Source organism: Misgurnus anguillicaudatus, chromosome 22 (assembly GCF_027580225.2).
Source record: "Misgurnus anguillicaudatus chromosome 22, ASM2758022v2, whole genome shotgun sequence".
Lineage (NCBI taxonomy): Eukaryota > Metazoa > Chordata > Actinopteri > Cypriniformes > Cobitidae > Misgurnus > Misgurnus anguillicaudatus.
The window spans coordinates 23,152,501-23,167,413 of NC_073358.2; the positions used below are offsets into that span (position 1 = coordinate 23,152,501).

The 14,913-nt window shown below is 36.5% G+C and overlaps 2 protein-coding genes across 2 annotated transcripts; one reads left to right on the forward strand and one right to left on the reverse strand.

Moving 5' to 3' along the window:
- The first annotated feature begins 1,414 nt into the window (after positions 1-1,414).
- On the forward strand, positions 1,415-12,805 carry mccc2 (methylcrotonyl-CoA carboxylase subunit 2). Its single transcript, XM_073860413.1, has 17 exons — positions 1,415-1,658; positions 1,936-2,002; positions 3,249-3,333; positions 3,429-3,529; positions 3,633-3,761; positions 3,843-3,955; positions 4,114-4,227; positions 4,335-4,399; positions 4,759-4,858; positions 4,964-5,059; positions 6,310-6,382; positions 6,810-6,886; positions 6,976-7,042; positions 7,158-7,314; positions 12,108-12,222; positions 12,313-12,398; positions 12,544-12,805. The coding sequence occupies exons 1-17, from the start codon at positions 1,521-1,523 to the stop codon at positions 12,659-12,661; spliced, it is 1,701 nt and encodes a 566-aa protein (XP_073716514.1). The 5' UTR covers positions 1,415-1,520; the 3' UTR covers positions 12,662-12,805.
- Positions 12,806-13,939: 1,134 nt separating this feature from the next.
- Positions 13,940-14,900, reverse strand: hspb11 (heat shock protein, alpha-crystallin-related, b11). Its single transcript, XM_055200078.2, has 5 exons — positions 14,766-14,900; positions 14,545-14,651; positions 14,395-14,463; positions 14,266-14,309; positions 13,940-14,184 (listed from the first exon to the last, which is right to left on the reverse strand). The coding sequence occupies exons 1-5, from the start codon at positions 14,855-14,857 to the stop codon at positions 14,092-14,094; spliced, it is 405 nt and encodes a 134-aa protein (XP_055056053.1). The 5' UTR covers positions 14,858-14,900; the 3' UTR covers positions 13,940-14,091.
- Between the last annotated feature and the right edge of the window lie 13 nt (positions 14,901-14,913).

Here is a 14,913-nt window from a genome sequence, read left to right on the forward strand (position 1 = left end):
CTTAAGATAATCTTAAAACATAGGTGTCCTTATCTGTGTTATTCATGCATATGAACTGGAATGCATTTAACATACTATCTTGTATTACAAAAATGTATACACTTGAAGTAAACATATTACAAGTGGTACCTAAATACATTTTTAAATTACATTTTAGCATATTTCATATTAATGGACAAGGAACAAAAAATGTAGGCTATATTAAGTACAACATTAGTATATGAAAATAGCACTTTAAGTAGATTATGGAATTGGTAAGGAATAATTGACGACGGGCCATTGAATTATAAGAAAATAATGCACACCAAGGTGGTAATTACACCGCAGGTGTGCATTATTTTCAAATAATTCAAGGGACCGGAGTCAATTATTCCGCTTATACCACGGTTACCACAAACATTGCTCTGGTGCCTACTTTTAAGACATTTGAAAAGTTAGGTGTGCGGTTTACAGAAAAATAATCAACACCCATAGAACATTTCTCAGCCAATCAGAATGCAGCATTCAACAGACCCGTGGTATAATACTTTTTTAATTTGAGTTTACTGTACACATAGAGTATAGCGGATTATTTAATGATGAAAGGTACAATAATAATGAAATGCATCCCTACTACATTCATTTCAGGAAGCCTCTAGTACTATTTTTAGTTTCAGGTATACCAGAACTTTAAAATCAGATCTCCTTTTCAAAAACAACTTGTAACAATTCCATATCTGGTGTCGTATTGGGAAAACTTTGTTAACAACACTGAATGGAAAAAAGTATATGGACGACGTCGCTTAAATATCTAATAACTGATAAGGTGAGGGAAGTATCATTTAAACTATTACATAGATTTTATCCAGCTAAAGTATACTTTAAAATATTTCAAGTGGATTTAGGCAAGCTGCTCTTTTTGTGGTGCCCCCAATGAAACAGCACTTCATATTTTTTGGGAATGTGATTATACACAATTATTTTAAATTTTTCAGTTATTTAAAGATGTATTGTTGGGCTTCTATATCACAAACAAAACAAGAGAAAATGAATATAATTAATCTTCTCTTGTTACTTGCTAAGTCTCATATTCATCGAAAAAATTTTCTCATGAAAAGCCTTTATTTATTATTTTTGAAAAGGAAATTCGATTATACATTAAACATCTTTCATCTTCCAAAAATACTTAAAGCCTGTGCTCCATCCTTAACTGTTTCTGTTAAAAATCCCTGTGTTTTTTCTTTATTTATCTATTTTTCTTCTCTTTCATTATTGTAATAACTGTATTTACAAATTGTATATAACTTTAAAAAAAATCATGTAACATTGTATATTGAATAAAAAAAGTAAAAAAAAGCTATGCTCTGATGCTAGTCAAATGAAAAAGGGGCTGTTCTGTTTCTGGCTATTTTCATTGGCTGATGATAGCAGGGCGTTAACTATTTGCTACCCGTGCTGCTAAGCTTTGAGGTCGGGGACTTGGGGGACGTCGCGTGTTGTTGTTGAATTCGTCCTATGACCTGTCAGTTAGACGATGAATCATGATTCTCCAGTATGTTAGACCGGTGGTGTCACTTATTCGGAACAGGGGTGTAAATGCCGCCGTTTCAAGATCATATCATGCGGATAAAGTGGCAGCGCTCGGCTCGCAGCCGGACGTTCACTCTCCGGTTTATCAGGTAGGCCGTGAATAAAGCCTTGAGCTGAAGTTCATACAATAAACCCTGCAGTGAAGAGTGGTATGTGCACCACTACCTTGCCGTGCTTACGATGCATGTTTTTAAGAGGCAGGCAGATGTAATCTCATAAGACTCTTTTATTGAATAAGTTGATGTTTTGTATCTCTTTAGAATGTAAGTTAACCGACAATTTAGCGGTCTGTCACATGCATGTATTACTTTTTAGTCATAATATATGTGCTGACCAAACGTATACTGTACAACTTTTAAATGGTAGGAGAATTACGAGCGAATGCAAGCTCTGGTGAAGGAACTGAAGGACAGAGCAGAGAAGATCAAACTAGGTAAGCAAGTTTTCAAGCACGAACGAAAAGTTTAAGGTCACTTCATCTCACAGAATTGTTTCTCATGATCTTTAAAATGCTTGAATGTTTGAAATTATTTTGTATACAAAAATGTTATTGTGTTAAATATAAACAAAATATTTCATTTAAAAAATAAAACAAAATGTATTACTTAAGCCAAATAACAGAAAATGTAGCCAATAAATGATCAAACTACACTGTTAGACTTAACTGTAATTTCTACAGTTACTTACCACAAAATGCCCAGTAAAATACCATCATTTTCTTTTCCAGTTCATTACTGTAATATGCATTGCATTATGGGTATTAACATTTAATTTACAGTGATTTACTGTATGTTTTGAATTTGCGTTAGACTGCTGTAAAACAACAGCAGTAGTGCTACTGTAGTGGAATAAAATAGTGTTATAAAAGCATATAAAATGGAAAAATAAAATATATCTATGAAATGAAATACATTTTATTTGTTATGCTTTTAGCAGTGAAGCAAATTTCAAAATGTGAATTGTTTTTCAGCAGTGTAAATAATTTATTGAGAATTGTAGCTAGAAACATGAAAGGGATTATGGATAAATGCTTGACCGTCAGATTTAAATTTGACCTCAAGACTTTAAAACACTAGTGACGCCAAGATTTCACTCCTCGGAGTGTCGGGAGAGTGACAGAAGAGGCTAACACTACTGTGGTAGTGTTACGGACCTACGACACAGGTGACCCGGGTTCGATTCCCCTTCAAGGCAATATATTTTTTATAACTAGGTTACAGTAAGGGTTTTATTCTGCAAAATGGAACTGCAGTAAATGCATTATGTAAAAAACATGTACAGTTATGGTACGGTAATGGGGCAGTTACAGTAACTCACTGGAAACACGTTGCCAGTGAGTTACCGCATATATACAATAAAAAGTCTAACAGTGTAGATAGGAACTCTACCAGTAGGCTACTTTTTAAAAACATCTCAAGGTGAGAGCTGCTTGATATACTTGGTGTACATTTTTACAAATTCAAGGGTAGCCACTTTAAATATGCTAATGTATAAACATAGTTTTGATTTGGATTTTGTTTAGGCACAACAACATAATTCCTATTTAGTAGTTAGTTACATGGTCAAATGTGAGAAACCTCTGTACTTGACAAAAACTGAGAATAAAGTGCTTATTCACTGAAAGTGTGGGTAGATTTTTATCTTACACTAATGTTTACACAACATTGGCACTCTTAAAGGTGGTGGAGAAAAAGCAAGAAACCTACATACATCCAGAGGAAAGCTCCTGCCTCGAGAACGCATTGACAGACTGTTGGATCCTGGGTAAATAGGCTAAATTTGAGGGGGAAAAAACATTTCAGATATTTCACAATTTCAGACCTGGTTCACATTTAACATGCTTTTGTTTCTGAATGCAGATCTCCGTTTCTTGAGTTCTCCCAGTTTGCCGGTTATCAGTTGTATGGTAAGGAGGAGGTCCCTGCCGGAGGCATCATCACTGGAATTGGTAGAGTCTCAGGAGTGAGTATACAGTCTCTCACTTTTCTCATAACACAATTTTTGCAGTGGTAATACTGTGGAAACGTTTTTGGTTTAGTAAAGCTCTTCTGTATAACTTTACAGAGTGGAATGTATTATAGTTGCGAATGATGCGACTGTCAAAGGTGGTACCTATTATCCAATTACTGTAAAGAAGCACCTACGTGCCCAAGAGATCGCACAGCAAAACCATCTGCCATGCATATACCTTGGTGAGTTCTAAATAATAACGTAAAATTGTGTTTTTTTGTGCTAGATATGTTTATGACATATAAACGTTTGTACTCCTGTAGTGGATTCTGGAGGCGCCAATTTACCCAGACAGGCAGATGTGTTTCCAGACAGAGATCACTTTGGGCGGATCTTTTTCAACCAGGCCCGTCTTTCCTCAGAGGAAATTTCACAGGTCTTTATGCAATAAAAGTGACCTACAGAAAAGCCCATTTTAAACATACTTTCCAATGGCTTTGCTGTTTAGTAACTGACATGATATGGCCCATTTTTGTTGTATGTCAAAGAGAGAACATATACCAGAATAGATCAGTTTGTCTGGTTGTATTTCAGATCGCTGTTGTAATGGGCTCCTGTACAGCAGGTGGCGCCTATGTCCCTGCGATGGCTGATGAAAGCATCATAGTACGCAAACAAGGGACCATTTTCCTTGGTGGACCACCGCTGGTATGTATAAATGTCTGAAGGAAATTAGCTGATACCTATATGTTTGTTTTCTTGAGCAGTCCTGCCTTTGTAATATTAATTGTCCAAATCCTATATTTATATAATAGGTGAAAGCTGCTACTGGTGAGGAGGTGTCTGCTGAAGACCTAGGGGGTGCAGATCTTCACTGCAGGTTAAAACAGTGGTTCCCAAACTTATTCAGCGTGCGGCCCCTCTTGTGTACCGTGCATTCCTTTGCGGCCCCCCAAAGAAAATTTGTGACAAAAAACTGTTCTAAAACTCAACATTTTAATAAAAAAAACATTAAATTATACAAAAAAGTAGTGCTTTTGGTCAGTAGCCTTATTTTTTTTGTTTGTTTAATTACACAGAATTCATGATAAATTAATTCATTTCATAAAATGTCATAAAACTGGGGCCCCCCGCGGGCCCCCAGTTTGAAAAACACTCGGTTAGAAAACCAAACAAACTAACCATTGTCGCATAAGATTTTTTTTACATTTCTTAAAGTCATTATTTGTCACTTCTCAGACAATCAGGGGTAACCGATCATTATGCTTTGGATGACAACCATGCCCTTCATCTTGCACGGAAAGTAATTAGAAGTCTGAACTACAAGAAAAAACTTGATGTGAGGAAACAACCGCTTTCTTTCTCTCCCAAACATTTAGTCTGATTTCGGAAGTTTGTGAGAATTACGTAATGTCTTGTTTTAATTTTGCTATCTGCTTATTAGGTGACTGTAGAACCTCCAGAAGCACCTCTGTTTCCTGCTGATGAGCTGTATGGTATTGTGGGGGAAAACCTTAAACGCAACTTCGACGTTCGAGAGGTATCGATTCAATTAATATTTACTAGAATTTCAACATCTTTAATGTGCTGTCTTAAAAGAAAGATCAACCTTGAAGGACATATGTGACACTGGACCACAAAACCATAAGTTTCCCCCTTAAGAAAATTCTAGGTAAAGTCCTGATCGTCTTCATGGTTGAACCGATTATCTTGTCAAATTTTCCTGTGATGCGCGGTGTGTTAAGAAGAGCGTCTGAATCTGCTCGGAAGCACTTTGGAGGCGCTCCGATCGCAAATGTCGCAACGTGTTGAATATTTACGATCAGAAATCCTGTTGTGTGGGGGAACCTCAAAGCATGCACACGCTGTAGATTGTCATGTGAAACAAAACGATACCCAATCAGAAAGCGAGGCTGACGAAAGATGAAACCATAACAACCGCAGTCATGGTGCAGCAGGCACAGTCCAAAGTGAGACTGGAAAAGCAGTCCACAGTATTAATGACATTTCTTTATGTCCGGCGTGTTTTTGTTTACTGTAAAGTCACGTTTGATCACGATAGACATCGCAAGATTTCCAGTGTTTTCCGTCTAGACTCGCGCTGTTTGCAAAACTTATATAAAGGGAATTTGAAGATGTGTGGTGTGATGTGATGACCACTTAGCGGCGATCCAACACTATAGGAACAAAACTGGTAAATCATAGAGTTTTTATTCATGTTTGTGGTCTCTTGAAACTGATAAGATTTTTTAAAAAAATCTTTTGGTGTGGCCCTATCTTAAGAACTTTAAAAGCAATTTTTTCAATATTAGATTTTGTTGTATCCTTACACTGTAAAACCTAACAGTTAACTCAAACCATTTAAGTAAACCGGTTGCATTAGGCCATTTAAGTTTTAAAACACATAAATTTAAGTACTGTGAACTTTGAGTCATCAATTATGCACTTATATTTAAGTAGTGTGAACTTAAATGTAAGTGCATAACTGCATATAACTCAATTTGTTTAAGTTCACAGTACTCAAATGTATGTGTTAAAACTAATGCAACCGTTTTACTTAAATGGTTTGAGTTGAGTTAACTTTTAGGTTTTACAGTGTACAATACAGATTTTCAAATCGTTGTTTCTCGGCCAAATATTGTACTATTTTAACATACCATATGGATCCAATGCTTAATTTTTTAGCTTTCGGATTGTTTATAAATCTCAATTTTAAAAAATTACCCTTATGTTTTGTGGTCCAGGGTCACATTTTTCTAATTCTATACAAACCTGTAATTTTTTTTTCAGGTTATTGCACGTATTGTTGATGGCAGTAAATTTGATGAATTCAAGGCTTTCTATGGAGACACACTTGTCACAGGTACATTTCTTAAAGGCGAGGGGCACGATTTTTGAAAAACGCTTTGGAAAAGAGGAGTCGGGCTAAGTACCAAAACACACTTGTAGCCAATCAGCAGTAAGGGTCGTGTCTACTAAACCACATCGTTGCCTGGGTTGCATATGTGTGTCTATCAAAAGAAGGTCCAGATTCCTTTTGTGGTAGGGGCGTGTTTGTTTAGGTGATTTTCAAATGTCAACATTGGCCATCAGAGATCGTGCACCCTGCCTTTAATAACAAGTGTAAAAAATTTTTTTATATATATATATATATATATATATATATATATATATATATATATATATATATATATATATATATATATATATTTTTTTTTTTTTTTTATGAATTTCTCTTTATTATTAGATCTCAGACTAATTTGTTCTGCTTTTGTACATTTGTTTTCTAGGTTTTGCCCGGATATTTGGCTACCCCGTTGGAATTATTGGCAATAATGGTGTTTTGTTCTCAGAGTCTGCAAAAAAAGTAAGGATCTACTAGTCAGCTGCAGTTATTAAACAGTTAGTTCACTCCAAAATTAAAATAGTCATCTTAATACTTATTTTGGTTTACAGGGAACTCATTTCATTGAGCTTTGCTGTCAGAGAAACATTCCACTACTTTTTCTTCAAAACATTACAGGTCAGTATGCATATTTGTGTTTAGATAAGTTCATGTGATCAGGTTCATCACGAAAGCATATCCTTTCTGCTTGCTGAAATAGCCACTGTATTCAATGCATAATGTACTCTGTCAGGTTTCATGGTTGGCAGGGAGTATGAGGCTGGAGGTATTGCTAAAGATGGAGCCAAAATGGTGACCGCTGTGGCCTGTGCCAATGTGCCTAAGATTACTGTAATCATCGGAGGATCGTATGGTGCAGGGAACTATGGCATGTGTGGCAGAGCTTATAGGTAGGTTTTAGGAAATTTTACATATTTAACCTCTTAAGACCTGGTGTGTCCTAGCCTGGGTGCCAGGCTGCCAGCCGATCTTAGCCCCGCCCACAAGAATTTGAAAACGGGAAGATCGGTCTGGCGTTTCTCCGTTGAGGAGCTACTATGCTAAGACAAATGCTGGTCGAACCAATCAAATTGTCAGGGCGGGCTTTATACGATGATGGACAGATAATCAACAGTAACGTAATGAACCACGTCACCAAAGAGCGCGTGTGTTGAATGGCTGCCGCTGTAGAGTTCAGATGTGTGGATTCTGACATTGAGTCTGTTCTAAAAGATATCGACAGAGCATTGATTTTAAAAGAGGAACAGAGAAACGCGAGCAGGGCATTTGTTGATGTTTTTGCCGTCCTTCCTATTCGGCAAAAGTTGGTCGCAACTGAAATGGCTAACGTTATCACAGCGATGCAACTCAGGGTGCACGACGAGATGGATATAATTAGCGGTTGTTGCCAGCTTCTTTTCGGAAGCCTGGAATCGTGGTTAGAGGTCGACCGATATGCTTTTTCTCTGGCCGATGCCGATTTTTAGAAATCAGGGCAGCCGATGGCCGATATGTTTGGCCGATTTTCTATATGTACATAATAATCAAAATGTTCTCATCATTAGCAGATATTTTAAATGTAAAAATGTCACTATTTAAGTCAAAGTATTTAAAAAAATATGACTGGTCTTTCTGAAGAGTTTTACAACCTCCTCTGCACCATGCATTTATCAGACACAGATATTACCTGACACTCTGCTGTCATCATCTTTGATCAGTTTTTTACCATGGCTTTTATTGCTTTGTAGGATAAAATCCTTATTTGGTAGACCTGATAAAATATTTATTCATCATAAAGTTAACATAGTAAATGTCTATGTTTTTTAGTTGAGACTGTTATTTAGGGCAAATCTTTCTAAACACATTTACATTCTCATGTCTGAGGCGCTATAAGTGACTGATTGTGCTGACAGTGACGTCTTGTGAGTTTAGTGTTGGGACAGATCTTTTGTTTCAACCGTTCATTCAAACGAATCCGTTCAAAGGAGTCAGTTCGCGAATCGGACGCGCTGTGTTCTAATCCAGGCTGAGCAGCGCAAAACTGTAAACAAAGTCTTACTGTAACAACACGAAAAACATTTCCTTTGTGGATAATGATTTGGTCTTCCGACCTTTCGCCGTCGAGTCAGTTTTGTTTTGAGTAATAAAAGCAGGGAGACAGAAAGCGTGCACGCGCGGCTCTTCTCTCTCTGTCACGCAAACAGAACTCATCATCACTCATTAATCACATGAAATGAGCCTAATCTTTGCACGGACAGTGCACCGCCAGACATAAGCCTGTCACGCTGTTGTACTGGCTGCTTAATTCGCGCGATCCCGCCATCGTTTACTAAAGCTGTTTGTGAACAAGGCATGGCTGTACACACACGAGACGGGAGCGATCTGCTTGCAGCAAGAGGCAGCGTCACGAGTTCTACAACAGCGCTTAGGTGCCCGCAGATGCGCCTGCCTATTAATCGGCCTAATTTTGCAGCAAAATCGGCCAAAGCCGATTTTTAAAAATATGCCAAAAATCGGCCAATTAATCGGCCGGCCGATAAATCGGTCGACCTCTAATCGTGGTTGCTGAATAAGTGGAGGGACATGCTAGGCTCCAATATTTTCAAGCCAACGTAATGGGTATTGTCGTGGATGAAGTTCACCTAACGTACAAATGGTAAGAGATAGTCTTACTCTATGACTTAGTAAATACTTCATGTTGTGATATAAACGAAATGTTGTAAACATAATAGGTGTTGATGTACATTCGCTAACTCAGTATAATCACAATGTTAGTGTCATTGTAGCGAAATAACTAGCAGTTCGGTCAGGCTGCAAAGACGTAATTTCAACATACGTCACACACTCCGTTGCTCTGATTGGTCGTAGGTCTATCCAATTGAGTGCAGAGGCATTTTTCGGTTGAGACACGCCTCATAATTATAGCTCAATGGAGCGGTATCAGACTCAAATTCTGACTAGAATTGAGTATGACAACGTCAGGCTAGGTGTGTCCACATACATGGACATCACATTTTTTGTTGTTTGCACCATAATACTTAATTCTGTGTAACTGGAACCTGTTGTACACAAACGTGGACAATTTCACTGCGTCATATTAAAAAAAATTGGTTCTTATTAGGGCTGTCAAAATTAACGCGTTAATAACGCGTTAACGCAAATTCATTTTAACGCCACTAATTTTATTAACGGAGATTAACGCAACGCGCAATTTCTGTTTGACCCTTGGTCCAGCCCATAGTTGAATGAACAGAGACGCAGACAAATGTGACTCTCTCTAAATGAGTAAAAGGTTTTCATAGAAATAAGAACATTAAGCAAATTGTCTACCAAATTCAATGCTCTAAATGCTCGTTGGACATCTGATATGATCTTTATTTATACGTCTGAGAGGTGTAACGTTCCCGTCCTCCTAATGCTTAATCTAATACAAAAATGCGTCTCAATTCATTTTGGTTTCGCTTTTATGCATGACTTAGAAAATAGACTGCAGGACTTGCTTGATGTTAAAAGAGTCATTAAGAGAGATAAAGTTCGGTACCTGATTAATGTTAAAGAGTTATTAAGAGCGACAAGACTCATAAGCGATCCCCTCACGCTGACTGACTGATATCTGAAGCGCGTGCACGACCCGGATATATAGACATCTACACAAAATTACAGTTTTACAAATATCTGTTTTGATAAGAATTCACGCAGGTAGGCTCTATAATCTATTATGTTTTAAGTAAATGTTTGGTTAACTGTTGGGTAAAACTATCTGATGTGCAGGGGTTAAATTGGGATTTGTTATGTGGGGGGGCTCTGCGGGGAGGGTACTTTAAGGGGTAAAATGTTTAATACTGATGACAGCAAAGCCACTGGTGTGTTTTAATGACATTCTGGACCTCTGATAGGATTTGATAAGTTTCAACTTTAAATCTGTGCCAGAGATTGAACACAAATATTTTATAAAGAGTGTCTGAATTTTAAATTATGCAAATCTATGAGTTTGACACCCTATATCCATTTGTTGCACATGTCATTATGCACAATTGATCAAACTTTAAATGAAGTAAAAGGAATCAACCTCCTTGAATAATTCTATATGCATAAGATAGGCTACCCAAAAAGATTAAATTAACAAGAAAAGGTACAACACACAGTACTGTATCATCAACATGTCTAATAAATTAGCAATAGAGATTCCCTATGCTGGTCAGCAGCTAAAACAATCGTAAGGTTTGATTTGTGTAATCAAAATACATAAATGTATTAAACTATACAATGAGTTATATGAAGTGTTATCCAGTTAACATGCTGTAATTAGATGAGTGACATACATACTTTAGTCCTTAACGCGTTTCTAGTCTTCTATTAAGTTTCCTCGACGTGGGCACCATTATTACCTCTCTCTCTCTCTCTCTCTCTCTCTCTCTCTCTCTCTCTCTCTCTCTCTCTCTCTCTCTCACGCTCTCTCTCTCTTGTCTCTACAATGTCAAATGATCCTGTGTGAAAGCGCGTTCTTGAAGTTCCTGAGTTTTTTCGCTCGAGTTGCATAACTTGCGCGAAGACGCATTTAAAAGGAAAAGCGCGTGTTTCCGCGGCAATTGCGCCGCCGAATTCGCGTCATTTGCATCGCCCCGTGCGAGGACGCGTCTGATTGTCTTTGCATTGATTTTGTATGTAAACTACTCGCGCAAATCGTTGAACTTGCGTTGGTGAGTATGCCCCATAATGAATGGAAACACATTATTCCCTTCGCGTCAGTGCACACGCACCAGCGCAGCGAGTACACACGCACAAGCGCAGCGGGTACACTGGCACGAGCAGAGCGAGACCTTCAGCCTATGTGCCGGAGCTTAGCCCCGGACGGCCCCGGCCCAATTTAAACCCTGCTGATGTGTAACATTATATTAGATCACTTAGATTTTAAGCAGTCTGTCTCAATGTCAATCAAACAAAAGGAAAAAAAGTTGAACATACATTGATGATGTTTTTGCTTTGTGTGTGCTAAATCTATTAGTTTTACCAGTGATTTTAAGGTATTGATGTGGTAATATAATGTATGGATGTGGAAATGTTTGTGGTAATTTGACTCTTTCAACTTCAAACACGTGTAGTTCTGTCATATTTTGTTATATTTCAACAAATCATGCATTGTTCTATGTTTTAATAGAGAATGTCAAAATATGAACAACTATTTTTTTTAAATTTGCTAATTCCGACTCAACTTGCCAGCACAGGTCACAAATGATGCAGCAGCAAACAAAAATGGAGAAAGAAAAATCTTCTGAAAGGAAAATTCATATACAAAACAATGGCTGGTGATTCTGTTAAAATGTAAACAGGCTGTTGTTAACATACATGTCTATATATGTATATATGATTAGAATATTAAAAACCTGAAAAGTGTTAAATTAGGGTAAATTTAGAATGGATAAAAATGTGCGATTAATTTGCGATTAATCGCAGTTAACTCATGAAATCATGCGATTAATCTAGATTAATTTTTTTAATCTATTGACAGCCCTAGTTCTTATATTTATTGGTTCTTTCTATCCGCAAATAGCTGGAAGAAATCTAAAATTCAAGCCAAATCAAAGCTCGGATCTTAGGAGTTTAAAGATGCAAGACCGAGCCATTAAGCCAGTTTAAGAATACAGTTTAACTATACGGAGTAAGCGACTTTATTTATTAAGGTGACCTCATGTGCATTTTATAGCCCCAGGTTTCTGTACATGTGGCCTAACTCACGCATCTCTGTGATGGGAGGAGAGCAGGCAGCAACTGTGCTTGCCACCATAACTAAGGATCAAAAAGCAAGAGAAGGAAAGGAGGTAAGCAAAGAAAAATAAAAAGTTAGATTATTATTGTTTTTTTTTTAAGAAATACTTTTTAATAAATGTAATAAACACATTTTTTTTTAGTTTACTGCAGAGCAGGAAACTGCAATGAAGGAGCCAATTATTAAACGCTTTGAGGAGGAGGGAAATCCATATTATTCCAGTGCCAGGTAACTATAAGCATATGTGTATGTTTAAATTTAAAAATGATAAAAAAATGTCTGATAGAAATATTACGGTACCATATCCATTTCCTTCCTGTTCCCTTTGTTATGTCTACCTGCCCCTCTTATTGTACTTCTTTGATCTACCTAGATTATGGGACGATGGGATCATTGACCCTGCCGACACTCGACTTGTCCTGGGCTTGAGTCTGAGTGCTGCTCTAAATGCCCCCACACAGAAAACCCGTTTTGGTGTCTTCAGAATGTAAATCTGATTTTGTAAAGGATATATGTGTAGAATTCCTTTTTGCCTTGTGGGCAGTACATACTAACTTTATAGACTTGTTCTGTGTTTTTATGTGTGACATTACAATAAAAGTTGTAAAAGAAACAGTCATATAAGCATTGTCTAATATGCTGTACTGTTTTCTGGTTTGTTCGTATGCCTGATCCCCCGACATTAAGGACAGTAAATCATCACAAAATATTGGATGCTGTGTATGGAATAATTGAATTATAAGAAAATGATGCACACCCAAGGTGGTAATGTTACACCGCAGATGTGCACTATTTTTAAAGGACCGGAGTCAATTATTCCTTTTATACCATGGTTACCACAAACATTGCTCTGGTGCCTATTTTTAAGACATTTGACAGGTCCGGTGTGCGGTTTACAGAAAAAATAATTCCCATGGAACATTTCTCAACCAATCAGAATAAAGCATTCAACAGCCATGTGGTATAAAAGAACATAAATGTGTATGTATATAAACGTACATGCATTTTTTTTTTTAAGAGAGAGTCTTAAGTTTATGTGTTGTGTGATAGTCAACAGTTAGTTATCAAATTCCTCATGCACTGAAATCTGGTTTATGTAGTACAGAGCTGGTTAGCAATTTTTTTTTTTAGAATGAATCCTCATTATAAGTTAAGGTTTGTCATTATCTTTTTTAAACATACCGGTACTTACTATTTGTGACCCTGGACCACAAAACCATAAGGATAATTTTTGTATTGAGATTTATTAAATAAATAGGCTTTCCATTGATTCATGCTTTGTTAAGATAGGACAATATTAGGTTAAAATACAACTTTTTGGAAAATCTGAAATCTGAGCGTGCAAAAAAAATCTAAATATTGAGAAAATCGCTTTTAAAGTTTTAAAGTCATTAGCAACTGCATCCACTCACAAAATGAAATTTTTGATATATTTACAGTAGGAAATTTACATAATATCTTCATGGAACATCATCTTTACATAATATCCTAATGATTTTTGGCATAAAATAAAAATTGATCCATTTTTACCCTTACAAATTTAATGTATTTTTGGCTTTTTCTACAAATATACCCTTGCTACTTAAAACCAGGCTGACTTAAATGCATCAGTCTCATAATCTAATTGAGATTAGAAACATTCAAATTTCAATTAGTAATTGATTTCACTTTATACTTAGTCAATATTAAAGATATCAAGGTTACATCTTTACATTTTGTAGGACAACTTTATGTAAAAACAGAAAATCACAAAAAAAACTTGCACTTACTTACAAAAACAAAAGAGGTGAAACAAGGTTTATTGGTTTAGAAAAATATACAATTATAAACTTTGATAAATAACAATGAATGATAATTCAGCTGTTGAGCCATTTCCATAAGTAAATACAGGTGATTATATAAAACAACACACAAGGTGGTCTCATGATTGTACACTAACTTTGTGTACAGAGACAAAATGATCATATCCAGACAATATGAGAAACCGCAGATGTGTTGCATTTGGTACATTTACCTGTAGGGAAGAAAATTATTTGTTGAGACTTTGGTTTTAAGTGTTTTCTGTACATGTTAAAATCTCTGAACTGTAACTTACAGAAATATCATTAGTCTGTAGGCTGCTCTCTGTGTGCTCAAATTCTGAAACACAGAATATATATATATGTATATAATCGGACTTAAAAGAAAATTGATGAATATTTCACACATATAGTTTTAGGCCTACCTGTTTCTGCAATTGTTTCAAAGTTATCAGCATCCTCTGATGTTCCCTTTTCTACTCTTAACCTTTTAACTGAAACCCAAATATAAAAGTGCATTACCATAATATTAAGAAACAAAGCTCATCTGCATTATGATGTCTGCGTTTACTTACTGTTGTAACTGTAAATGGAAATAGTGAATATTTTCATGTTGTCTGGAAAGCGGATGACAAACTCTTGTGGAAACAAACCGGTTGAAATCCAGAAAGTCTCCGTTTTTCTGTAAAAATTATAAAAGAATACATCGATACTAGCGTTACATCACTTTCCCAAATAAGTTTTGACAACATTAGCTAAAATTAGCTTTCTGCGATCTAATCAGCAACATACAGACCCGTCAATTATATTCTGTGGCGGATAATTCTCATCACTCGATGTAGCCAAGACAACCTGAGCACCATATGAACTTAAAGCGGCATCCAGCATTGTGAATATTGATATTTTCCCTGTATATTCTGGCGGAGGCGAGTTTCTTAGGTGAT